General features: G+C 49.0%; 2 protein-coding genes across 8 annotated transcripts in view; both read left to right on the forward strand.

The window, feature by feature from the left end:
- The window catches only part of SEC13 (SEC13 homolog (S. cerevisiae)), a 20586-nt gene extending 11601 nt beyond the window's left edge, over positions 1-8985 (forward strand). For all 4 annotated transcript variants that reach the window (XM_011994124.1, XM_011994125.1, XM_011994126.1 and 1 more), the window contains 4 exons: positions 4216-4349; positions 4763-4886; positions 5742-5888; positions 8534-8985. In XM_011994124.1, the coding sequence (XP_011849514.1) occupies positions 4216-4349; positions 4763-4886; positions 5742-5888; positions 8534-8647 (519 nt within the window). In that variant the 3' untranslated portion in view covers positions 8648-8985. The remainder of the gene's footprint in view (positions 1-4215; positions 4350-4762; positions 4887-5741; positions 5889-8533) is intronic.
- Positions 8986-15749: 6764 nt separating this feature from the next.
- On the forward strand, positions 15750-23312 carry GHRL (ghrelin/obestatin prepropeptide). Of its 4 annotated transcripts, none has more exons than XM_011994130.1 (6): positions 15750-15862; positions 17588-18340; positions 18866-19002; positions 19211-19327; positions 22269-22377; positions 23161-23312. In XM_011994130.1, the coding sequence occupies exons 3-6, from the start codon at positions 18895-18897 to the stop codon at positions 23178-23180; spliced, it is 354 nt and encodes a 117-aa protein (XP_011849520.1). In that variant the 5' UTR covers positions 15750-15862; positions 17588-18340; positions 18866-18894; the 3' UTR covers positions 23181-23312. The 4 variants fall into 4 exon arrangements, with proteins under 4 accessions (XP_011849520.1, XP_011849523.1, XP_011849521.1 ...); XM_011994133.1 differs by having other exon boundaries at positions 19214-19327; XM_011994131.1 differs by having other exon boundaries at positions 18137-18340.
- The last annotated feature ends 1203 nt before the right edge of the window (positions 23313-24515 follow it).

A 24515-nucleotide genomic window follows, 5' to 3' on the forward strand; every position in this document is an offset into this window, starting at 1 on the left:
TAGCCAGGATGGTCTCGATCTCCTGACCTCGTGATCCGCCCGTCTCGGCCTCCCAAAGTGCTGGGATTACAGGCTTGAGCCACCGCGCCCGGCATCATACAAAGTTATTATATAAGAAACAAAAATATGCAAAATACCCTCCCTGTGGACAGTGAGAGTACGTTAGAAAGATACGCCCACATAACAGAGCCAAACTGTAACCCGCTATTTCAAATCAAGCCAGGTGACATTCTAACAATATAAAGCATGAGAGAATAGCATAAATCAACATTTTAAAAATCAGAAATAAGGCGACAGAACTCAGGAAAGAATTAGAAATAAAAATTATTTCAGAAGTAAAGACTAAGTTAGATGAAATGCAAGTGTCGATAAACACAGCAGATCCTGCCTGAAAAGGATAAACAGTGTGAAAAAGGAAACATTTCAAGAGCAAAAAAGTGAAGAGGTAAAAAGGTTTTGAGCAAAAGTAAAGACAGGCAGAAAGGTCAAACCTATGAATACCAGGAGTCCCTGGAAAGGAAAACAGAACAAATACCAAAAAGTAATCCAGAAAACTTTCTTAAAATTAAAAAACAAAGATTTGAAACTTGAGATTGAGAGATCATGCCCTACACTTAACAGTATCAGCCAGGTGCAGTGGCTCAGCCTGTAATCCCAGCACTTTGGGAGGCTGAGGCAGGCGGATCACCTGAGGTCAGGAGTTCAAAACCAGCCTGACCAACATGGCGAAACCCCGTCTCTACTAAAAATAACAAAAATTAGCCGGACGTGGTGGCGCACACCTGTAATCCCAGCTACTCGGAAGGCTGAGGCAAGAGAATTGCTTGAACCTGGGAGGCAGAGGTCGCAGTGAGCCGAGATCACACCATTACACTCCAACCTGGGCAACAGAGCAAGACTCTGTCTCAAAAAAAAAAAACAAGGCCAGGCGAGCTGGTTCAGCCTGTAATCCTAGCACTTTGGGAGATCGAGGTGGGAGGATTATTTGAGGCCAGGAGTTCAAGACCAACATGGCCAACATAGTGAGACCCTGTCTCTTAAAAAAAAAAAAAACCCAGCATCACCAATGAAAAGATGTAATTCTAGTAAAATTATTAGACTTTAAATTTTGGGGGGTTCTAGAGAAAAGGAACCTTGTGACTTAAAGAGAAAAGACAATTAGGTTATTGTCAGACTTTTCAATAGTAAGGATTGGTGCAGAAGAAAAAAGAATAACATGTTTAAAATACTCAAGGAAAGAAAGTATGGGCCAGGGATTTATAACCAGGAAAATTGACTTTCAAGTGCACACAAAGACTTATACACAAAAGTTTATAGCAGCTTTACTAGCCAAAAACTGCAAGCAGTCCACATGTCCATCAACAGGTAAATGATAAGTTGTGATATATCCATACTTTGGAAATACTGGCAGCATTAAAAAGAAATGACTTAACACAATAAGATGATGAATACATTTCAAAATAATTATGCTGAGTGAAAAAAAAAGAAAAAAAAGGACACACTGTGATTCCACTGCTGTAATATCTAGGAAGTGCAGCTGAGCAGGCCCGTGGTCACCAAGATTGGGGGGCTGCAAGATGGGGAGATGGATTACCAGGGGATCGAGGAAACTTTCTGGAATGATGGGCATGTTCCTTATCTTGATTGAGGTGATGTGATGATCCTACAGGGTATATTTTTGTCAAAATTCACCAAATCATGCACTTGATATGCAGTTTATGTCAATTATACCATATCAAAGCTGTTTTTAAAATTAGCTTTCGAGTGTAAAGAATATGAACTATTATCAATATGCAAGAATTCAGGGAATATTTGGGAGGCGGAGCTTGCAGCAAGCCGAGATCGCACCACTGCACTCCAGCCTGGGCCACAGAGCGAGACTCTGTCTCAGAAAAAAAAAAAAAAATTCAGGGACTACTGTTTCTAGGAGCCCTTCCTGCGGAATCTACTAGAGGATACATGTCACACAACAAAAATGACTACAAAGACTTCAGCATAAATATATAGAACTAAGATGAAATGAGGGTTAAAAGGCTGGGCCCACGGCGGACACGGTGGCTCACACCTGTAATCCCAGCACTTTGGGAGGCTGAGGCAGGCAGATCACCTGAGGTCAGGAGTTCAAGACCAGCCTGACCAACATGGCAAAACCCCATGATGTGGTTTGGCTGTGTCCCCACCCAGATCTCATCTTGAATGCCCACGTGTTACAGGGGGTACCTGGTGGGAGGTGGTTGAGTCATAGGAGGAGGTCTTTCCCATGCTGTTCTGTTCTCTTGATAGTGAGTAAGTCTCACAAGATCTGGTTCTATGAGGAGGAGTTTGCCTGCACAGGCTCTCTCCCTTTTTGCTGCCATCCATGTGAAATGTGACTTGCTCCTCCTTGCCTTCTGCCATGATTGTGAGGCCTCCCCAGCTATGTGGAACTGTGAGTCCATTAAACCTCTCTTTTTTTGGTAAACTACCCAGTGTCAGGTATGTCTTTATCAGCGGCCTGAAAATGGACTAATACACCCCATCTCTACTAAAAATACAAAAATTAGCCAGGCGTGGTGGCACACACCTACAATCCCAGCTACATGGGAGGCTGAGGCAGGAGAATCACTTGAACCTGGGAGGTGGAGGTTGCAGTTAGCCAAGATCGCGCCTCTGCACTCCATCCTGGATAACAGAGCCAGGCTCCGTCTCAAAAAAAACAAAAAAAAAAAAGGCAGTGGCTCACACCTATAATCCCAGTAATTTGGGAGTCCAAGGTGGGAGGATCGCTTGAGCCTAGGAAGTTTGAGGCTGCAGTGAACCATGATCATACCAACCTGCCCTTCAGCCTGGGTGACAGTGAGACCCTGTCTCAATAAAAAAAAAAAAAAAAAGTTTTTGTTAATAATAAATAAAGAGGAGAATCAGTCATCTTTGGAAAGTGACAGAACCAGTTCAGAAAGAATCAAGCGTTTATCCAGGCTTTCCTTTCTGACCTTGTATTAGTCTGTTTTCACGCTGCTGGCAAAGACATACCTGAGACTGGGCAATTTCCAAAGGAAAGAGGATGGAGAACTCAGTTCCACGTGGCTGGGGAAGCCTCACAATCATGGCAGAAGGCAAGGAGGAGCAAGTCACGTCTTACATGGATAGCAGCAGGCAAAAAAAAGAGCTTGTGCAGAAAAACTCCCATTTTTAAAATAGTCAGATCTAATGAGACTTATTCACTATCCCGAGAACAGCATGGGAAAGACTTCCCCCCGTGATTCAGTTACCTCCTACTGGGTCCCTCCCACAACATGTGGGAATTCAAGATGAGATTTGAGTAGGGACACAGCCAAACCGTATCAGACCTCTACCCCGGGTAACCAAATAGTTAATGAGAAGTACCCCTATCTGGAGCATTCCATGGAATAAATGACAAAGAAAGGATAGAATTAGATATCACCATTTTGCAAGACCCAGTGAATTCAGAGAAGCCTGAGTTATTGACAGCTGTTAATATAAGAGACAATCTAACGTGCCTCCTGATGAGAGAACACACCAGCTCTAGTCTTGGCCAAAGGGATCACACCTGAGTCTCTCCAGTCTTGGCTCCAGCTGACAGTTTTCAGGAATTCAGAGGAACATATTGAACTGCATATAAAGCAACAAAACCCAGACCGAGAGACTAGACTCTCTTCAGAAAAATTGTAAGGAAAAAAATCAGAGGAGGAATCTGCAAAGTAGGAGATGTAAAAAAAAAAAAAATCCAAAAAAATGTTTAATGGATAAGACCATAGTGTCAAGGGATGCACATTTGGGCGATAAAAGGGGGGAAACTGGGTTAGAAGTCAGGGCAGTGGTTACTTGTAGAGGGAGCTGTGATTAGGAAGGGCATAATGACAGGGCTTTTTCGGGCAGGTGGCAGAATTTTTGTTGATCCATTTGTAATAAAAGATTTTTCTAAAAAAAAAAAGCTCCAATGTACTGTTCTTTCATGTGTTTAAAAAATGTCCTGTTTCTTAAATTTGTGGGAGTTCTTAATTTCTACTTTTAGTGCACACTGCAGAGAAATGCACACACTGTTGGGATCCTTGAGGGAGAATTCTGAGCAGTGGACCACATGATGAGTGCTTCATGTCAGCCTTCACACACAGTCCAGTCCTGAGAAGCGGAGGAGAGAGGGACAGCAGGCTTGGGTCTGCGAAAGCAGTGTTCTCTTGCAAGGCAGAGTCACCATGTGTTCCATCTTTACAGATTGGCTGCAATGCCGTCAGCTGGGCCCCTGCTGTTGTACCTGGAAGCCTCATAGACCAGCCTTCGGGGCAGAAACCCAATTACATCAAGAGGTTTGCATCAGGTGGCTGTGACAACCTCATCAAGCTGTGGAAGTAAGTAGGGATATGTGGCTTTCTATTTAAGGGGACATTTCTGCCCTTTACCCTACTCACCATGACTCAGCCAGACTCACAAGAAACAAAGTCACCTTTCTTTCTCCCTCCTGCCAGTAAAATACTGTTTTCAGTCTGTCGAAGGACATCCTTGAAAAACAACACAACACCTGTTCACCTAATTCCCAACTGTTGGAGCTGACTCTCTGGCTGTGGAAGCAGAGCATTTCCTGGAGGGTTTTTTTTATGGCTGGGGTGAAGGGAATAAAATGCCACAAACTCCATGAATGAAAGAAGAAAGATGGAATCGCTTCTCCACCCCAGGCAGAGCCTGTTGGGTAGGGGAGGAGTTGAGGTGTGGGAAAGGCCCCCAGGCGGCTCCCTGCTGATTCTCTTTCTGTCGCCGCTGTTAGGGAGGAGGAGGATGGCCAGTGGAAGGAGGAGCAGAAGCTAGAAGCGCACAGTGACTGGGTTCGAGATGTGGCCTGGGCCCCCTCCATCGGCCTGCCCACCAGCACCATCGCCAGCTGCTCCCAGGTCAGCCCAGGGCCATGAGAGCATCTCTTGTCATGTAGTCTCGAGTCAGGCCCATCAGCTGTTAGTCTCCTTAGCGGAAAGTCCTCTGTGAAGGTAAAGGGAGAGCAACAGGCACCTTTGGCCCAGAGCACAGGGAGTCAGGTCATCGTGTGGGGAACTCTGGGTCAGAAGCCACAAGTGGTCTGCCTCCACTGAGATGAGACAGCTACAACAGAACCAGCACCAAGGAGGAGGCGGATTCGGGATGAATTTTCCCTCCCGCCCGTTGTGACACTAGGGAGCCAAGGTGCCCAGGTGCAGTTCCGAGTGTTCCCAAGCAACGATGGGGCGGGATGGGAAGGGATGGGAATTCTAGGCTCAGCTACCGAGCCACCCTTCCCAGACAGCAAGGACACCAAGGGCGAGCCTTTAGTTATATGCCACCACCCTAGAGGGAGCCAGCCAGGCCTTTCACATCATAGGAACCTGTTTGGTTTGGTTCTAAATTTGAGATTTTTGTGCTTTTTCACTTGTGCCTTCTCATTCTCGGAGCTTGGTTTTTGGAGAGCTCTGCCCATTCAGTTGAGAAGGTATAGATAGCCAGTGGAGGTGACTTGGCAGGCATCAGGAAAACCCCAGAGAAAATCTGAGTTAGCAACGCAGAGTCCACCTCCGAAACCTGGATGAGAAAAGGAATCCGGGACACTCTTGACCATTGTGAAGAGAAGCAAAGCTGTGGATGCCCCAGAGGTCCTTGGCTCCCCTTTGAATCCCCCACCCTGTGCCTGCAGAGAGGTGCTGCGTGGCTCTAGATGGGGAGGACATCACAAACACAGCCTCGCCCCCATCTCCTGACTCTATCCTGTTTCTTCCTAGGACGGTCGTGTGTTCATTTGGACCTGTGATGATGCCTCAGGCAATACGTGGTCCCCTAAATTGTTGCACAAGTTCAATGATGTGGTGTGGCATGTGAGCTGGTCCATCACAGCCAACATCCTGGCTGTCTCCGGTGGAGACAATAAGGTACATACCCATTCCCCACAGCTTGGTGGACATGGCCTGTTGGTCTTCACCCTGCCCACTAGAGAGCGCACTTGACATTCCCACCTGACTGCAGGCTGGGAAGGAGCCTCAGCCAGGGCTGTGTGCTGAGTGTGCCTCTTAGTTACATCATTAATGTCACAGCTCCCAAGGTAGTATTAATATGTCCCCCTTTCACAGATGAGGAAAGAAGCTGACAGAGGCGATTTGACTTGCATGGGGGTCCCAAAACTATGAGGTGGCAGGGCCAGTCAGGCTCATCACCCTGCTAACCATTTGGTCACCTCATGGCGATGTTCAATTAGCTGTGCCAAAAAAGTAAGTGTATGAGAACCCATAAACAAAAGCGAGAAGATTGGGGACTTTTTTTTGTCCCTAACACTTAAAAGGTTTTTTAAAAATCTGTACAGAGTTTATGAATACTTGTTATGCTGGTAAGAGTCAGGTACACAGTGGGTGCATTGAAAGAGTTTGCATTTTGCAGCTAAAAAGAGTTCTGGAGACCAGCTGCACAGGGATACAAATGTACTTCACACAACTGGACTGTGCAGTTAAAAATGGCCAAGATCATTTTATGTTACGTGTATTTTACAATTAGAAGGAAAAATTACCCGCAGAAAGGAAGCAGTAACAAGCCACGGCCATCTGCCCAGCTGAATTCCCCTGTAAGACAGAGGATCCCTAACTCCACAGGGTCAGTTCCACATGGAGTGGCTGTGCTGCGTTTTCAGGCACATCTGCTCTGCGTCTGAAGTGCGAGTTGGTCTGGATCCTGCCAGCCCTTGCTGCTTCTCTCCCTTGCCTGTGTTGGTCTTTTACTGTTTCCCAGTGGCCACTTTGGCTCCATGTCTTACCTTTCATTTGTGTAGCTCACAGCACAACCAACACAGGCAAGGCAGAGAAGCAGCTTATCTCCAGAACTCTTTTCAACTGCAAAATTGAAACTCCGTACCCATTAAATAACTCCCTTCCCCATTGCCCACCCCCCCAGCGCTGGCAGCCACCCTTCTCCTTTCTGTCTATGTGAATGTGACTGCTCTAGGGAACTACCTAAGTGGAATCATACAGTACTTGTCCTTTTGCAACTGGGTTATGTCACTTAGCAGTATGCCCTTAAGGTGCCTCCATGCTGTATGTAGCACGTGTCAGAATTCCTTCCTTTGTAAAGCTAAGTAGTGTTGCATTGTATGGACAGCCTACACCCCATTTCTACACTCATTCCTCCACCAGCGGGCACCTGGGCTGCTGCCACCTCATAGCTATTGCAAATAGTGCAGCTGTGAACATGGGCGTGCAGATCTGAGAGCCTCTGCAGGCAGCTTTTCTGACCGAGGGTCCCTTTCATCTACAGTGGTCCCAGAAAGATCTAGCAGGCCCCCTCTCAAAGCCATATTTCTAGTGAGTGCCAGTCAGGACTAGAACCCAGGTTTGATGGCACTCAGGACAGACCAAGGGACCAGATTGCCTCAAGCAGGCCCACAGTGATTTTTACAAGGCTGTAAGCAAGTGCCTGGCTGTACATGCAATGTTTTGGGGTCCCCGTCACTATGTATTTAGGCCTCTTGCTCTTTCCTTCTTTATAAGCCTATTTCCTTTTGCTGTCTCCATAGCACCCTTAGTTAAAGGACTTAGTATGTTTTCAATCCCAGAGCTTTCTGCAGTGTGTTGAGTGAATAAAGTGTGTCCCTAAAGCAAGAGTTCTTAAAATCAAAACCATTATTTTCATTTTTAATCAAACTAATATATGTACATAGCTTTCGATTGTTTTTGTTTTCTGTTTTGAGATCGCGTCTCACTCTGTTGTCCAGGCTGGAGTGTAGTGGCAGTCTTGGCTCATTGCAACCTCCGTCTCCTGGGTTCAAGCGATTCTCCTGCCTCAGCCTCCACTGGGAGATTATAGGTGCCTGCCACCAAGCCCGGCTAGTTCTTGTGTATTTTTAGTAGAGACGGGGTTTCACCTTGTTGGCCAGGCTGGTCTCGAACTCCTGGCCTCAGGTGATCCACCCATCTCAGCCTCCCAAACTGCTGGGAGCCACCACGCCTGGCCTAGATTGATTTTTTTTAATGCAGCCTCCTAATTTTCACTCTCCAGGGGCAAACCTTTTCAGCTCTTAGCTATTTCTTACACAGTTTACTTCAGTGTAGAAACAACATACTGATCTGTTACCTTCCTCTACCACAGTAGCTTTCAAACTGCAGCGTTGTTACACCTGTTAAAACAGATTGCCAGCCCCACCCCGAGCTTCTTAATCAGTTGTTCCAGGCCCCAAGAATCTACAGTTGTAGCAAGTTCCCAGGTGACCGATGCTCTGGTCTGGGGACCACACTTCACAAACCCTGCTCCCTGCCACCCCATATCCTGTCACCGTAGCTCTGTCACAGTTTGGTGAAAACAGTATCCTGTGTTGACGTCATCATCCACAGCTGCTGTTATTGTTACTCCTTTTTTTCTGTGAGTTTTTATTCCTGGACTCTCATTTTGGTGGGATTTCAGTGGAGGAGGGACATGCTCTGTTCATCCACAAGCCTCTGGGCAGTGGTTCTTGATGGGGATGAGGCTCATATTTAGGGGACAGTGGAGGGAAGGCCTCAGACCCATGATAATCTGCTTGTGCACTGACTTGCAGGTGACCCTGTGGAAGGAGTCGGTTGACGGGCAGTGGGTGTGCATCAGTGATGTCAACAAGGGCCAGGGCTCCGTGTCAGCGTCAGTCACAGAGGGCCAGCAGAACGAGCAGTGACAAGACAGGTGGGGCCTGGCTCCCTACCCGCCAGCGCCAGGACTGCCCCTTCCTGGGCCAACTGACCAAACAACTGGGAAGAGCCCCCAACTCCAACAGGATTGCTTTCCCAGGAGGAGTTACAGATGCAGCCACAGATTGATCATCTGCCTTAATTATCGGAGATGCTTTGTAATCTGCTGTCCAGCTGAAAGCACTCATGTTATGAGGAAGAAACTGCAAATGAAGTTCAAATCTATTTTAAACTATTTTGGGCCATTTTTATGTACCTTTGGGTTCAGGCATTATTTGGGGGGTTTTGTTTCCAAAGTAACTAAATAAAGTCATATTGCTTATAATTCCCGCTGCGTTATCCTAACCACCTCCCACCCCACCCCGCCAGCTCAGTTTGACTCTTGTCGGTCCACACACTAGAACAACGTTCACAAAGGCCATGGCTGTGATGGCCTGGCTCAACCCCACCCACAAAGGTGGCTTGTCACTGCATGAGCATCTCTTTGATTCAGTTTATACTGAAAGCACCATACAGAGCACTGGACTCAGCCTTTGGTGACAAGGACTGTAGCCCTGGCTCTGCTACTCAACCTCTCCGTACACATCCTCTTCTGCAGAATGGGACTAATACAGTCTGCCCTACAGGATGGCTGCAGGACTCAAATGAGCTAGCGCATCTGGTGACCCACAAAATGCCATGCAGATGCAAGGTGATATTAACCAGACACCAATAGCTATGAGGCTGGCCCAGAAAGTGGGAACAATTCATTCAGTTTATTGACGCTGTCAGGGAAAGGAGGGCCCTGTGATGGGAGACCTAACTGACCCTGAACCAGGTTTTTAGCAGAGGCCCTGTGACCCTGACAATCGCCACAGCCATCACTGAGCCTACAGTGAGCCAGACACTACCCTGGATCTTTCACACACTCACTAATTTAAGCAACACAAGAACCTTGTGTGGGTGTCCCCAGTTCACTAATGAGGAAGCGCTCAGAAGGTAGAAGCCCTGCCCAGGACTGTGCAAACGTAAAGCCAGCACCTGGGTCTGGCCCGTCTCAAGAGTTACTCCCCACTGTAGCATCAGGGTGGGAGCTGGGGGGATCTCAGCTGTAATCCAAGGGTGCTTCTCACACCAAACCTTTGTATGAATCGGCCCAGATAAAAGGTCAGCCCACTTGCCTCAGGACCCCAGTCTACCTACTTCTTGTCCTTCCCTCCTTTTTCAGCAGCAAAACCCCCTTTTTCAAAAAAAAAATAAATATTTGATCATACTATGTAACATGCAAAAAAGTGAAACCACTTTGGTTAAAGGTGAGGATAGAGAGGCCATGGCCTGGCCCAGTCAGCCTCCCAAGTCACTCCACAAAACCCAAGCCTTCTGAGACCAACATGAAAACAGCTGCTTCCTTCCTTCCATAACTCAGAAAAGCAAAGCCCAGGAAGGCACCTTCGCGTGCACTACTGAGCGTAGAGTTCTACACCGAATCCTTGAGCCACATCCACGTCTGCCTCCCTGATGTGCTCTGTGCTCCTCAAGCCTGGGCCTGGGCTTCCTATGGTGCCAGCTGCTGTCACCAAGTAACTACCGAGAAGGAACTAGTCCCGTGTCACTCTGGGTTGCTGGTAGGTTAATGGGTCCCTGGCTGTGTACTCTATTTGTAACTCACACCACCAAGGATCGGTTAAGATAATTGGGAGTTAAATGAAGTTTGCACCATAATAGTTGTTTATGCTTAGAGTGGCAACACATTAACCATTCCTGGGGTAAGAGGAGACCCCAAAATTAGTTACCACAAAATACCCTAGTCAAATAGAAATACTATCTGTAAGACTTGCGGGGCAGTTGCCAAGCCCAAATGAGATAAAAGAAAGGGAAACTCAAAAGGCACAAAGTTCTGGTTAGGGCCAGATGGCGCTAGCAGCCACATGTTTTTTAATCCTTTTGCAAAAACAAAGCAACTGTGACAGCAAAAGAAACCCAGAGACCCTAGAACATGGAGTAGGCCAAAGCCTTCATAGACACAATACCTCTGAGAGAGCAGCAGGGCAAAGAAAAGGGAGTTTTTATGGTGCTATAAGCCAGAGACCCCAAAAATTGCCATCAAATACTCATCCATTCTGAGTAGAAAACTCAGCAAGCCAATGTGAAAACAATTCCCAAAACTAGAAGATTCACAGGCTTCCACTTACAAGTGAGCCCAGAAACACTAAGGGGAGACCTTCCACTTCTGCATATAAAGGATTAACAGTTATAAGAATTTCCCAGCCAGGTATAGTGGCTCACAACTGGAATCCCAGCACTTTGAAAGGCCAAGACGGGCAGGTTATTTGAGCCCCGGAATTCAAGACCAGCCTGGCCAACACGACGAAACCCCATCTCTACTAAAAATACAAAAATTAAGTGCAGTGGCGGGCCTGCAGTCCCAGCTACTCAGGAGGCTGAGGCACAAGAATCGTTTGAGCCCAGGAGGCGGAGGTTGCAGTGAGCCGAGATTGCACCACTGCACTCCAGCCTGGGCAACAGAGCAAGACTGTCTCAAAAAAAAAAAAAATTTCCCTGGCTGGGTGCAGTGGCCAGTACTTTGGAAGGTTGAAGGAGGAGGATCTCTTGAGCCCAGGAGTTTGAGATCAGCCTGGGCAACACAGCAAGAGCCTGTCTCTTTAATAATAAATAAGAATTTCCCTCACGCTATAAACAACTACGAAATCAAGAAAAATACATGAAACAACTACTGCTTTCAGACATAGGACAACAGGCAGTGTTTGGGAAAAGGGAAACAGGTAAGCACAACAAATGCCCCAGATTACTACCCAGAAGCAGTTTCTGGGCCAAAAGGTAAAGAGAGACTCCAGAGTCTAGTAGTCTCTGGGACTTGAAGAGACAGAAGTCAGAGTTCAGGAAGACCAAGGCAGGCTGGGCACAGTGGCTCACGCTTGTAATCCCAGCACTTTGGGAGGCCGAGGTGGGCAGATCACCTGAGGTCAAGAGTTCGAGACCAGCCTGGCCAACATGGTGAAACCCTGTCTCTACTAAAAATACAAAACCTGGCCGGGCGTGGTGGTGCACCCCTGTAATCCCAGTTACTCAGGAGGCTGAGGCAGGAGAATTGCTTGAATCAGGGAGGCAGAGGTTGCAGAGAGCAGAGATTATGCCACTGCACTCTGGCCTGGGTGAAAGAGCAAGGCTCCAACTCAAAAAACAAACAAACAAAAAAGACCAAGGCAGAATTGAAGGCAGAGGAGGACGAGAGGAGGAAGCCGCACAGAGCAAGCTCCGGAGAGCTGAAGGGTCTCCTGGAGTCTTTGGCCAAGTACTAACCTTCATATACGAAGGGTGAAACCAATAGACCAAGCAGCTGGAGCTCACATAGGGGTGGGAATAGCCCATGTTCCCAGCAACCAGAAAAAAAGAGACATTCCACACAGAACAACAAATACAAGAGTGGCAGCAGGCCAGGCGCAGTGGTTCAAGCCTATAATCCCAACACCTTGGAAGGCTGAGGCGGGTGGATCACGAGGTCAGGAGTCCAAGACCAGCCTGACCAAGATGGTGAAACCCTGTCCCTACTAAAATTAGCCAGGAGCAGTGGCGGGCGCCTGTAATCCCAGCTACTCAGGAGGCCGAGGCAGGAGAATTGCTTGAGCCTGGGAGGTAGAGGTTGCAGTGAGCCAAAATCGCACAACTGCACCCTAGCCTGGGCGACAGAGCAAGACTCTGTCTCAAAAAAACAAAGGAGCAGCAGCCAACTTCTCATCAGAAAGTAGGCAAACCATAAGAAAATTAACATCTTCAAAGTACTGAAACAATTTAAAAAAAAAAAAAAAAAAAAAAAAAAACCTGTCAGTCTCAAATTCTATACCTAGTGAAAATATATATTTTTTTTAAAACAGACTCTTTCAAATAAAAGCTGAAAGAATTAATCACCAGCAGAGCTGCCAATACAAGATATGCCAAAGAAGTTCCCTTCAGGCAGAAGGAAAAACGGGCTGGGTGCAGTGGCTCACACCTGTAATCCCAGCACTTTGGGCTGCTGAGGCAACAGGATTGCTTGAGCCCAGGAGCGTGAGACAAGCCTGACCAACATGGTGAGACCCTGTCTCTACAAAAAAATACAAAAATTAGGGTTTACAAATATGACTTCAGGCCCAGTACGGTGGCTCACGCCTGTGATCCCAGCACTTTGGGAGGCCTAGGCAGGTGGATCACTTGAGGTCAGTAGTTCAAGACCAGCCTGGCGAACATGGCAAAACCCCATCTCTACTAAAAATACAAAAATTAGCTGGGTGTGGTCGCGCATGCCTGTAGTCCCAGCTACTCGGCAGGCTGAGGCAGGGGAATTGCTTGAACCCAGGAGGTAGAGGTTGCAGTGAGCCAAGATCACGCCACTGCACTCCAACCTGGACAACAGAGCAAAACTCCATCTCAAAAAACAAACAAACAAACAAACAAACAAATATGACTTCAACATATTGCAAATACCTTCAACAACTCCAATATCCCTTTACAGATATCCCCTTACAGGCTGAGGGGGGAGGATCGGTTGAGCCCAGAAGGTGGAGGTTGCAGTGAGTTGAGATCACACCACTGCACTCCACCCCAGGTGACACAGTGAGACCCTGTCTCAAATAAAAAAGAAAAGAAAAATGGATCTGCACTAAGGAATAAGGAGCAACACGATAGTAAATACCCGAGTTCATAAGACTTTTTCTTAATTTCTTTAATCTCTCTAAAAACATTGGCTATTTCACATGCATTGTGGGGTTCATAGCTTATGTAAAAATAAAATGTGTGACAATAATATCACAAAGAATAGAAGTGGGGAAATGAAAGCATTCTGTGCTACAGTTCTTACACTGTCTGTGAAAGGATATCATCGTTGTTGAAGGTATTCTGCAATATACTGAAGTCATATTTGTAAATCCTAGAGCAACCATTCAAAGAATACAACAGTACAGTATAGTAATAAGCCGACGGTGAAGACAAAATGATAGCATTCAAAACCCTCTAAAAGTGGTTATGACAAGGAAAAGAAAAGGAAGAACAGATGGGACAATGGGAAAACCGGTGACTTACAAATAGTCTGGAGATTAACAGTAATGTGCTAACATTGGTGTTTTAATTTTGATAAATGCACTATGGTTATATAAGATATTCACATTAGTGGAAACTGAATTGGGGTATTCAGAGAGAAAGATTTCATCTTCCATCTGTTTAAATTTTCTGCTGGAAGCAAGCATTTATAATCAAAATTTACCTGGGATACTTGGTAATTTATAATCAAAATTACCTGAGATACTTGAAACAGATTCTGCGGCCCCCACGCCAGAGTTACTGGATCAGAATCCAAGGATGGAGTCTTATAAACATGCATAAAACTTATGAAGCTTTCCTCATGAATCCAACACAACCCAACACAGGTCTGTATCTGGAAATTGAGATTAGATGGCCCTCCAGGCCACGTCCCACCCTGAGGTCCTATGGCTCTTGGCAGTCCATAGACTAAAAGGCTGGATGACCAGCAATGCTGAGAGAACAGTTTCAGTACAGCGGTGGGGATGAGGGTCAAGTTCAAGTTTGGAGGGGCCAGGATACAGTAAAGAAGAGGACACGAGAAAAGGGAAAGGAAATGGAGACGGTAACATGAGGGGAGGGTGGGATCGGTGCACAACAGACATTTTCAGGATTAGGAACCTGGGTGTATCTTAAGGTAGAAATCAGAAGCCATTGGAGGGGAACAGATTGAAGACACAAGAGAGGCAAAGGCAAAGTGTTAGACCTTTGGCCCCAAGATGGCCGGGGGCTAGGGAAGCCCCAGTGAGAGAGGCAGAGCTTGGCGAACAGGAGGGATGAGAGAGTGTGGCTAAGGTTACGGAGGATTTAAGAGCGATGGCCACCTACCTAGAATGAGCCCTATGTGGCTGCTGAGCATTGGAAACATGGCCAGTCCAAATTGAAATGCACTGTAAGAACACACACTGGATTTCAAAGACCACACACCTGTAATCCCAGCACTTTGGGAGGCAAAGTCCGGCAGATCACTTAAGCCAGGAGTTCAAGACCAGCCTGGGCAACAAGTCAAGACGCTGTCTCTACAAAAGATACAAAAATTAACCAGGTGTGGTGGTGTGCACCTGTAGTCCCAGCTACTTGGGAAGCTGAGGTGGGAGGATCATCTGAGTCCAGGGAGGTGGAGGCTGCAGTGTGCCATGATAGTGCTACTGCACTCCGGCCTGGGTGACAGAGCAAGACCCTGTCTCAAAAAAATATATATGTATATTCATTTAGACATACGCTGTTGCACACTTAGACTATAGTATGGTATCAGCATAAGTTTTATACTCATGGGGAAACCAACAAAATTCGTGTGACTCACTTCATTGTGGTCTGGAACCAAAGCTGTAATGCCTCCGAGGTATGCCTGTATATTTCTACTGGAAAATGTGAATCTAGAAATTATGGAAGCTACAACTAGGACAAAAAGAAACCCCACCAAACGGCCCTATATCAAAGAATAAAATCTCTTTCTAGAACCCCAGAATTTGCCTCTTTCAGACTGAAGTTTAGCCAAATCTATGAAAAAAAGAGCTTGCTAAACCAACTAATCATCAGTACAAATAAAATTATAATGAAAAGTATATGAAGATAATTTGGTCTCAGATGGCCTTTACATATAGCAGTCAATTCACAAATGATGAGTCAATCATGTGCCTTCATGAAGGCAGGCCCTCCAGAGACCCGCAACAGAAAGGAAACCCACCGACTGGACAGGACCTGCTTCCTGAGCCCCCACCAAGTTCCAGAAAGGAGAACGGGGCTTCGTCCTCACCCTCAAGGAGTTGACAAACTGGGCTTGGTTATTATTCACACTTGGAAAGAATGAGGAAGGTCAGTCAGTCCCCTCCAGGTCACTCAGGCTTCCTCCAAGCTCCTCTTGTTCAGATTTGCTGTGTCCTCCGGCCAGCATCCCTCCTCCACTCCGTAACTAAGAGGACCATGAGATAGCTTCCCGGGGCCTCCTCCCGCCATGGTTCTTCTGTCCATCAGCTGTTCCTTCCTCGACTCTGTGGTATGCGGCTAGGGGAGTTTCCAACTCCCAGGGGACATTTCAGTTCCCCAAAGATAACACAGCTTTGAGCTTTGCGCAGTGGGTGTTTACTTGCTGGTGGTCTTATCTAGGATCAACACTGGCAGCTTTGCCTAGAGAGGCCTCCAGGGTCCAGGTAAGCGGAGGCTTCATGTTTCAGGAGGTACCTGGTCACCATAGTTAGGGTTTTTCTGTTTGGGGATTTTTTTTTTTTTAATGGGGTTGGTGGCTCTGAAAAAGCTGCAAGTCTTCTCTGAGGACTACAGACCTCTCTCTACCCTCTCCACATTCAGCCTCTCTGGGCTCCAAGACCAAAAGATGTCTACACTCAGGTGGCAGGCAGGCCTGTGAAGACCTCCTGGTGACATGCTCACATGTTGCTGGGACTAAAGGTGGGATTTTAGCCACCACAGTGGGCTGGTGGTGAGACGTTTACCAACAGGAGGTACTTTGTCCCTCATGTCCCACTTAAAGATTCAGTCCAACCCAGTCTGTGTTTCTACTGTCCCAAGAGACTCTAGAAAGCTCCAATCCAGGCCGGGCGTGGTGGCTCACGCCTGTAATCCCAGCACTTTGGGAGGCCAAGGCGGACGGATCACGAGGTCAGGAGATCGAGACCATCCTGGCTAACACGGTGAAACCCTGTCTCTACTAAAAAAATACAAAAAATGAGCCAGGCATGGTGGTGGGCACCTGTAGTCCCAGCTACTTGGGAGGCTGAGGCAGGAGAATGGCGTGAACCTGGGAGGCGGAGCTCGCAGTGAGCCAAGATCGCGCCACTGCACTCCAGCCTGGGCGACAGTGCGAGACTCCATCTCAAAAAAAAAAAAAGAAAAAAAGAAAGCTCCAATCCACCCTGAGGTTGATCTTTTAAGTAGGATAGGTGGTCATTTGGCAATCATTTGCTTTGCTGCCTCAATGTCTTCCTCACTGGACATCCTGCCCCAATTCCATCCTGTTCAGCGCAGACTGATTTTCCTGGAACACCACGTTCATTACGGAGCCAGATGGCATATCAGAAAGAGCACTGTATTAGGAGCCAAGAGATCCATGGGGGAGACCCAGCATTGCCCCTGATGGCTGTATAGCTTTGGGGAAAGTGTGGCCCTTCTGGCATTCAGTTTTTCTTCCAGCAAAATAAAGGATTCAGCTTCCCAGTGCCTTAAATTAGTCTTTCCAACTCTTTCATTCATACTATGGTCTCTCTCCTCAAGAATCCTCGGTGGCTGCCCTCCTGCAAAAAAAGCCCAAACTTACTGGGCTAGCAGCTCCCAAGGCATCCATCACCTGGCCCCAAACCAGCTTCTAATGTTTTTGTTATGACCCCATCGCCATCCTCCTCCAAGCCATCCAGCCTTCTCCTTCTGCACGGACGTACTCTACCCAAGCCTTCACCTCCCCTCTGCTCGTCGCAAAGCCCTGCCTTCAAAGCCCTGCCCCAAGTTCCCCACAGGCCTCTTCCCTGGAGCCTTTGCTAACATCCCTGCGGCAAGCCCCAGCCTAAGGTGAGCTCCTCTCCTGAACTGCTAGAACTTCTCTGCAGACAACTCATTGGCCCTTAGGGGTTCCTGCCAGGGACCAGTTGGATGAAGCACTCCAGAAGGGAAGAAATTCCTGGGACCAAGGGAAATGAGGCAGTGGCCTTGGCCTGTGCTGGGAAGTCCTATGGGCCTGGTATGACACCGTTGTCATCTGCAGGGTGTTTTACAGGTTAGAAGCCACCTTTCCCCCATCGCCTCATTTCACCCTCAAAGACTCTGGGTAAGGAGAATTATCTGTGGTCTGCCTAAGGCCAGTCAGTGAGGGAGGAGCCAGCCCTGTGTTAAGCGCTAAGCGCTAAGCGCAGATCTTCCACCTCCAGGTCCAATGCACTTCCCTCTCAGAAGAGGCATCCGCTAAAAGGGACCAAAGCTGCTGGGGGAAGGCAAGGCAAGGCAAACTGCCATGTGAAAAAACGCCAGGTCAGGCAGTCATGTCACAGCACCTGGCAGAAAGGACGGAAGCGCAGCCACTGGCTGAAGTTATCCCCACACCCGCTGTCTGGAGAGGATGATCAGGAGCAGTCTGCTCAACCCGAAGGTGGGACTCTCCTCCTTGGGAAGGTGTAGGATCACCAGCCTGGCTCCCCGCGGGCTCCCAGGGCTCACAGAGGCCAGAGCAGCAACAGCACATGGGAAACAACAGGGCACCGGACTGGGGAGGTCTCAGAGCTCTCCTAGTGATGACAGCCTCATTTTACACAGAGAGGAAGGGCGAGTAAGCTAAGGTCACACAGCAACAAAGCCGCACCCAGACCCCAGGGCCACTCTCCTCCCTCCCTCCTCCACCAAGGCCATGCCCACTTGGGCCACCCTGCCACCCTGTGTTCCAGGGACAGCTGGAGCACATGCTTCATCCCTCACCAACCCAGCAATCCTGCAGGGCATCTGACCTCCACTGTTGACTTCTACCCAGAGGACATGAACATTTTTAGTTCCCAAGGAATGTACATTGTACATCAGCCCCACGGAAGCTAGGCCACCTCTGAGATGGGGTTGCTGGTTTAAAACAAACACCAGCCTTCCTATATAAGGACCCGACGGCCACCAGGCACCACCTCCGCCAGGAATTGCAGGTAGGCTCTCTCTCTCCTCTCTGCGTGCATGTTTGCTGACAGGTTTATTGTCCGTGACTGCTGCCCATTCATTTAATTTCTCTGGGCCTCAGGAGTCCCCTCTAAACACAGGGGATGTTCGGCAATCTGAGTCTGTCTGGTTGCTCAGAGACAAAGCTTCGTTTAGGAGCTGCCTCTAATCCCCCTCCCCACTAAGTCCCCTGGGGCCCTTGCTGGTTCAGCTTCCTCACTCCTCATGAAAAGACTTGCCATGAGCTCCTCAGAGCCTGGGACAAAAGGCACTGGGGAGGACCCCCAGCCCCCTATCGAGTCTTGCTGCCAGGTATTCTGCCCTGAACAGCCTTGGAGAAGAGAACACACATCCATTCTCTTCTACCTTGGGAGGTGGAGGGGGGTCCTGTCTATACAGCAGTCAGGACCCCAGATAGTAAAGCCCCCTCACGCCATTTGCTGGGCTCCTACCTGAGCTAGCTCAGAGGCACATGAGAAGGAGAGGCAGCTGCCTGGAGACCCACTCTCCCCCAGGTCCACCTGTCTGCAACCCAGCTGAGGCCATGCCCTCCCCAGGGAACGTCTGCAGCCTCCTGCTCCTCGGCATGCTCTGGCTGGACTTGGCCATGGCAGGCTCCAGCTTCCTGAGCCCTGAACACCAGAGAGCCCAGGTGAGAGCTTCCCACAAAGCCCCACATGCTGACTAGGGTATCTTGTTCCAGCCCTGCCACTTGGCAACCAGCTCTGTGACCTGGAGCAGCAGTGCAATCTCTGGGCTTCAGCCTTCTCCCAGAGCACAAAGGACTCTGGGTCTGACCTCACTCTTTCTGGAAGCACATGGGGGCTTGGGGTCCTAAAGAGACTATTTCCCCCTTCCAGCAGAGAAAGGAGTCCAAGAAGCCACCAGCCAAGCTGCAGCCCCGAGCTCTAGGAGGCTGGCTCCGCCCAGAAGACGGAAATCAGGCAGAAGGGGCGGAGGATGAACTGGAAATCCAGGTCGGTACCTCTGCAGTTGTATGTTTCTGTGGCGGCGAGGGTGGGGTCGGGAGAGGGAGGGCAGGGACAGGTGGCAGTGAACAGGGTCCCAACTACAAGCTCCCCAGAACTATAAAACCAGTACCACAGGAGCTGAGCTCTGCCCTGGGCTCTATGAGGTCTTTGCCCATTAAGAGAAAAACATCTGGGAGAAGTAACTTTGCTACAACAGAATAGGGATGGAGGGAGCCTGGGCAGAGGAGAGAGGGTGCCAGAGCCTCCAGATGACTCAAAGGGGACAGAAAATACAGTGCCCAGAGGCAGAGACACCCAGAAATAAACGGCAGGCCCAGACTGAAGATGTTTCTCTGCAGAAAACCGTGTTTTACTCAGGGGTTTCTAGGGCCTGAACTGGGGGATGGAGTGCTTCGAAATAGGTCCCCGGATGGGAGAGCCGGCGCCAGCCCAGGCTCCAGCACTCACTCACCTCATCTGGAGGCAAGGAAGGGGCAGGTCTGGACGATTTGCTCTGACAAATCGTGTGGGGGGCAAGGAGAAAGTTAAGACAACCCAGAGATGGAGAGGAGGAGGGAGTAAAGGATTTTACTGGGTTGTCTATATAACCTTCCTGTGGCTGAGGTTCAGGGAATGGTTTCTTCTAAGCATTTGGTTGGTGATATCATTTCGCGGCTAAGGCAGGATTCCCCCAAGGTAGCACTTAATAATGGCAGTTATTAAACACTGTGCCCGAGGATACCAGCTTCACCTCTAACCGCCCCACCTCCTCCCTACGACAACCTGTGAGGTAAACAGGGCTGGCATTATTCCCACTTTAGAGCAGAGGAATGGTTCAGAGGGGAACTCACTTGCCCAACGTACCACAGCGGAGTGTGGCAAAGACGCAACGCAAGGTCAGGGCTGATTCCAGTCCCCAAGCCCTCTTCCTCCTCATTGGTCTGATGAACAGACACAGCGCACAGTGGTCCAGGGGAGGCCTCTTCCTTCCAGAGAAGGAGTGAAATGTGCCCGCCTTGGCCTCTGCCTGCCTGTTCACCATACTCTTCTCCAGTCGAGGAATAAAGCCGTCGGAAGCTCCCCGAACCCCTGCTCGCTCTCATCCTCACCAGTGCCTAGTAGTGTTCAGACCTTTCCTCTACACGATGGGATCCACTAGATTCCCATTTGAAAGAGCTGCATATCCTTACGCCAAAACCAGGATATTTTGCTGGTAAGACGGGCAGCTCCACACATGGTCATCCCAGCCAGAGGAGCTGCGCATTAGCCCAGATGAGAAAGAGGTCTTGGTGGCTGATGATGCAAGGTGGGGCTGGTACAGCGGGAACTTTGCAGTTTCTGTGAAAGCCAGACTCAGAGCATGTGACCCACGCTGCCTTGGCTGGAACCAGAAGTCGAACGCCTGGCGGGTGTTGGGAGAAGAGGAGCAGCTGCAGAGCCCAGGAGCGCCCCACTACCAAACCCCTCACAACCTAGTGTCCCACCCACCTCTCTCATCTCAGGCCCCTCTACCTCCCCGCAAACGTTTCCCTCCCAAAATCAAGTTTCAGAGTAGAAGACTTTGGAGACCAAGTCCCACTCCCATTGAACAGATGGGCCACTGAGGCCAAGAGGGAAGCTGGCCCCCACCACCAGCCAGCACCATGACACCTCTCACTTGCCTGCACCACAGTGCCAGGTGTTAGGCCAACCCAGCAGTCTCCCAGACCGCTGCTCCTGTTCACTAAGATGTCTGCCAGGTGATGGGCCACCCTGCATTTGCCTCAGCAGTGGAAGAAAAATGAGTTTTTACCGGAGGGAATGGAAGGCCCCAACTTTCCTTACCAAAAAAAAAAAAAATCAATCATGTCATTCCCCACTGGGTCCATCTTCACAGTGGAGTTAAGGGGAGGGAGATTTCGGAAAGGGAACACATAGCTATTGATTGGTTAATAGCTTCTCTGCGCCTGTGTCCTCACCTGTAAAACGGGTACAGTGGTAGCGCCTACCCCACAGGGAGGCCCTGAGGATGCCTGGCCTGATGCAGAGGAAGGGAATGGGACTAAAGCGGTTTTCAGGGCCAGGTGGGTTTAAAAGTCCTGCATCCTAGTCCTTGGCCTCCAACTCCCTGGGCTTCTACTGTGAGGACCAAATGACCCAGCACTAAGATCCTTCCCTGACTCAGACAAGACAGCGCCCAACATGGCCAGGCACCGAGGCAGCCACTGGCAAACAGAGGCAATCTCTGCTCCCAAGGAAAGTCTGCCATGTGGCTGCAGCAGAGCTCCTGCCCACTTAAAGCTTTGAGCTCCAGAAAATCATCTCAGGAACGCCTGGAAAACGGGAGAGATGGGGAGCTCTCCCTGTAGAGGGGAAGAAATGGAGGCACAGAAAGGAGGACTTGGTTCAGGGCCTCCTTCTAGGAAAACATTAGCTTCCTTTTGATTTTCCAGGCATCAAAGAAAGGGTTATGCATATGAGAGGAAAAAATACCTAGGGAAGGAGAAAAAGGAGAAGAAACAGACAAGAGGGAAAGGAGAAAGAGCTGGGGGCAGGGAAGGAATAGAAGGCCAGAAGGCCAGTGCTGAGAATGCCGGGCAGACCCCCTGCCAGGGCCCGAAATGCTGCCATTGGTGACTCAACCGTTTGTCTTCAAAACTGCAAAGGAGAAAAAAATCTCATACCAGGGAACACCACAGCTTTTATCAGCAATCCCCCTAGAGGCAAAGGCTGGGAGGCATGAGACCGCAAGGTAAGTGTCTGACAGATGGTGAATGGGAAGGTGAGCTGTGGCCCTGAGAAAGGAAGAGAATCTGGCTGAGGTGTCACTCGGCAGTCCCTGCTGGGGCCCAAAGGCCATTCTCCCTCTCCACTCCTGAGGAGAGAGCAGAGAGCCCAGAGCCCCCTTTGGGATGGGGATGGGCATGACCTCTGACATCTCCTGGGTCCTTCCTGCCCTGCCTCCTAGTTCAACGCCCCCTTTGATGTTGGAATCAAGCTGTCAGGGGTTCAGTACCAGCAGCACAGCCAGGCCCTGGGGAAGTTTCTTCAGGACATCCTCTGGGAAGAGGCCAAAGGTGAGTCCTGCCTGGACCAGGTCTGCTTGGTTTTCTTGCAGCCCCACGTGGGAGTTCACTCTGGGTGATGAGAGTTTTCCCCAACCTCTGATTCTCCAAAACAACTTCTAATTTCCCTTTCCCAAAGATCTGCAGGAGAGTGGTTGGCTAGTATTTGTGAGTGGCTCAGAAGGGAGTTCATCATAGTCTTTGTGTTCAAAGAATGTTCTAAGAACTAGTACATTAGCTAGCTTTGGGGCCTCAGCTGAACCTCAGCATCCTTAACTGTAAAATGGAGCTATTTTACCTATTGCGGGAGTCTACAATTATTTGGTGTTACACCATCTTCACTGCGTAATTTTACTCCACAAACAAAAAGGAATTGGTGCCAAAGTAGCACTCAGAACAGGTTCTGCAGGCTGTTAAGCAGTGCCTTCAAATATTAGAGCTTCCTGAGTTAAGCAAAGGGTTTGCTTTGAATCCCCTCTTCTTGTAAAAGAAAAAAACCGCCCGACTGATTGAGGTGGCAGAAGACACCTGCACATCTGCAAAGCACTGTCGTCACCAAAGCGGTGACCCTTCACCCCTGGGGAACAGCAGGGGTAGCATTCACCCCGCTGTGCAAACGAGGAAACCAAGACTCAGCTTTGAGGTGACTTACCCAGGGCACAACAGTCTGACTCCAAGGCCAGTGCTTCCCCACAACCCCCACCATTACATCCCACCTGCAATGTCACCACCGTAGAAGAAAAGCACTAGCAGGACACTACGCCCAGCATTCTGACTCAACCTCTTGCTTTCCAGAGGCCCCAGCTGACAAGTGATTGCCCACAAGCCTCACTCACCTCTCTCTTCCTCCCAAGCTTAGAAGCGCTCATCTGGCCTTTCACTTGCTTCTGCCGCAACTCCCACGACTGTTGTACAAGCTCATGAGGTGAATAAATGTTCAAACTGTAGGCTGATGTTCCAAATGGGAATTTTTTTCAAAGAGGAAAAGTTAACATTTCACTTTAAAAAAATCAAAATAATAAAAACGAAAATATTTCTTGGTCTATGGTCTGTGGGAAGGGAATAAAAGGACAAGTAGTAAGGCCAGTGTGCATGCTTAGAAAACCTAACCACACCAGTTCACTCAAGCAGAGAAGCTACTGTATGTGCATGCATTGTGCAGAATTAAGACTGGGTTTCTTAGAGGAGGAGAGAAAGGGGGAGAGCAGGAGGGAAAGGGGAAGAACAGGAGGGAGGGAGAAAACGAGGAGGGAGGGAGAAAACGAGGAGGGAGGGAGAAAACGAGGAGGGAGGGAGAAAACGAGGAGGGAGGGAGAAAACGAGGAGGGAGAGGGAGAGAGAGAAAGAGATAAAGTGGGACTAAGAGAAAGGGAAGAGAGGAAGAACAAAGACATAGTTCCTTTACACATCAGGGCTTCCTGAGTGCAAGGATGCACTAACAGCTTATTAACAACCAGCCAGGGTTGTCTGGACAAAGAAACTTCAGGATGACATTATCGGAGCCAACATCCATTCAAGATCGGAGAGGAAGACAGGAATGCCCAAGAATGAATTTGAAGTTAGACGTTAAGTGAGGTGCCCAGCGGCCCTTGGGCACTGCTAGACAGCGCTGAAAGAGCTGCGTTCTCCTTCCTCCCTTCTCCACTACTGAGAAGGCCTGACAAAGCAGATGCCTCATGTGGGCAAGGCTGGCTGTCACCATGGTTCCCTTACTGATACCTGGTGGGATCCCCAAACATTCCCTCAACTCCAGCTTACAGCAGACATGAGCCTTGACTCTTATGTTCCACAACTTAATTCCAGTTACGACACTGGTCTTTCCGGGGAAAGGCCACTCGGTCATGCCCACCTTAGCCTAAACGTGTGGACTGACTTGAGTGTGGGCAACGGATGGGACACATTGCTAAAGGGAGGGAAAGGCAAAGAACAAGGCGGCCCCAAAGAGCAGCACCGCCCACTTGCCAACTCAGCCATCTGAGCACTTGTGAGAAGCATGCAGGAAGCTGTCTGCAGAGACAGTTGGGGTAATGCCCGCACTCTGGAAAACCCGCACCGCAGAGGGTGCTAGGAGCCGAGCGTCTCCTCAAGTAAAACTCTGGCCGCCCCACACTCAGGCACTAACCACTGGTCAGGTGCGGCAGACAGACAGA

This window comes from Mandrillus leucophaeus, unplaced genomic scaffold, assembly GCF_000951045.1.
Source record: "Mandrillus leucophaeus isolate KB7577 unplaced genomic scaffold, Mleu.le_1.0 Scaffold442, whole genome shotgun sequence".
Classification (NCBI taxonomy): Eukaryota; Metazoa; Chordata; class Mammalia; order Primates; family Cercopithecidae; genus Mandrillus; species Mandrillus leucophaeus.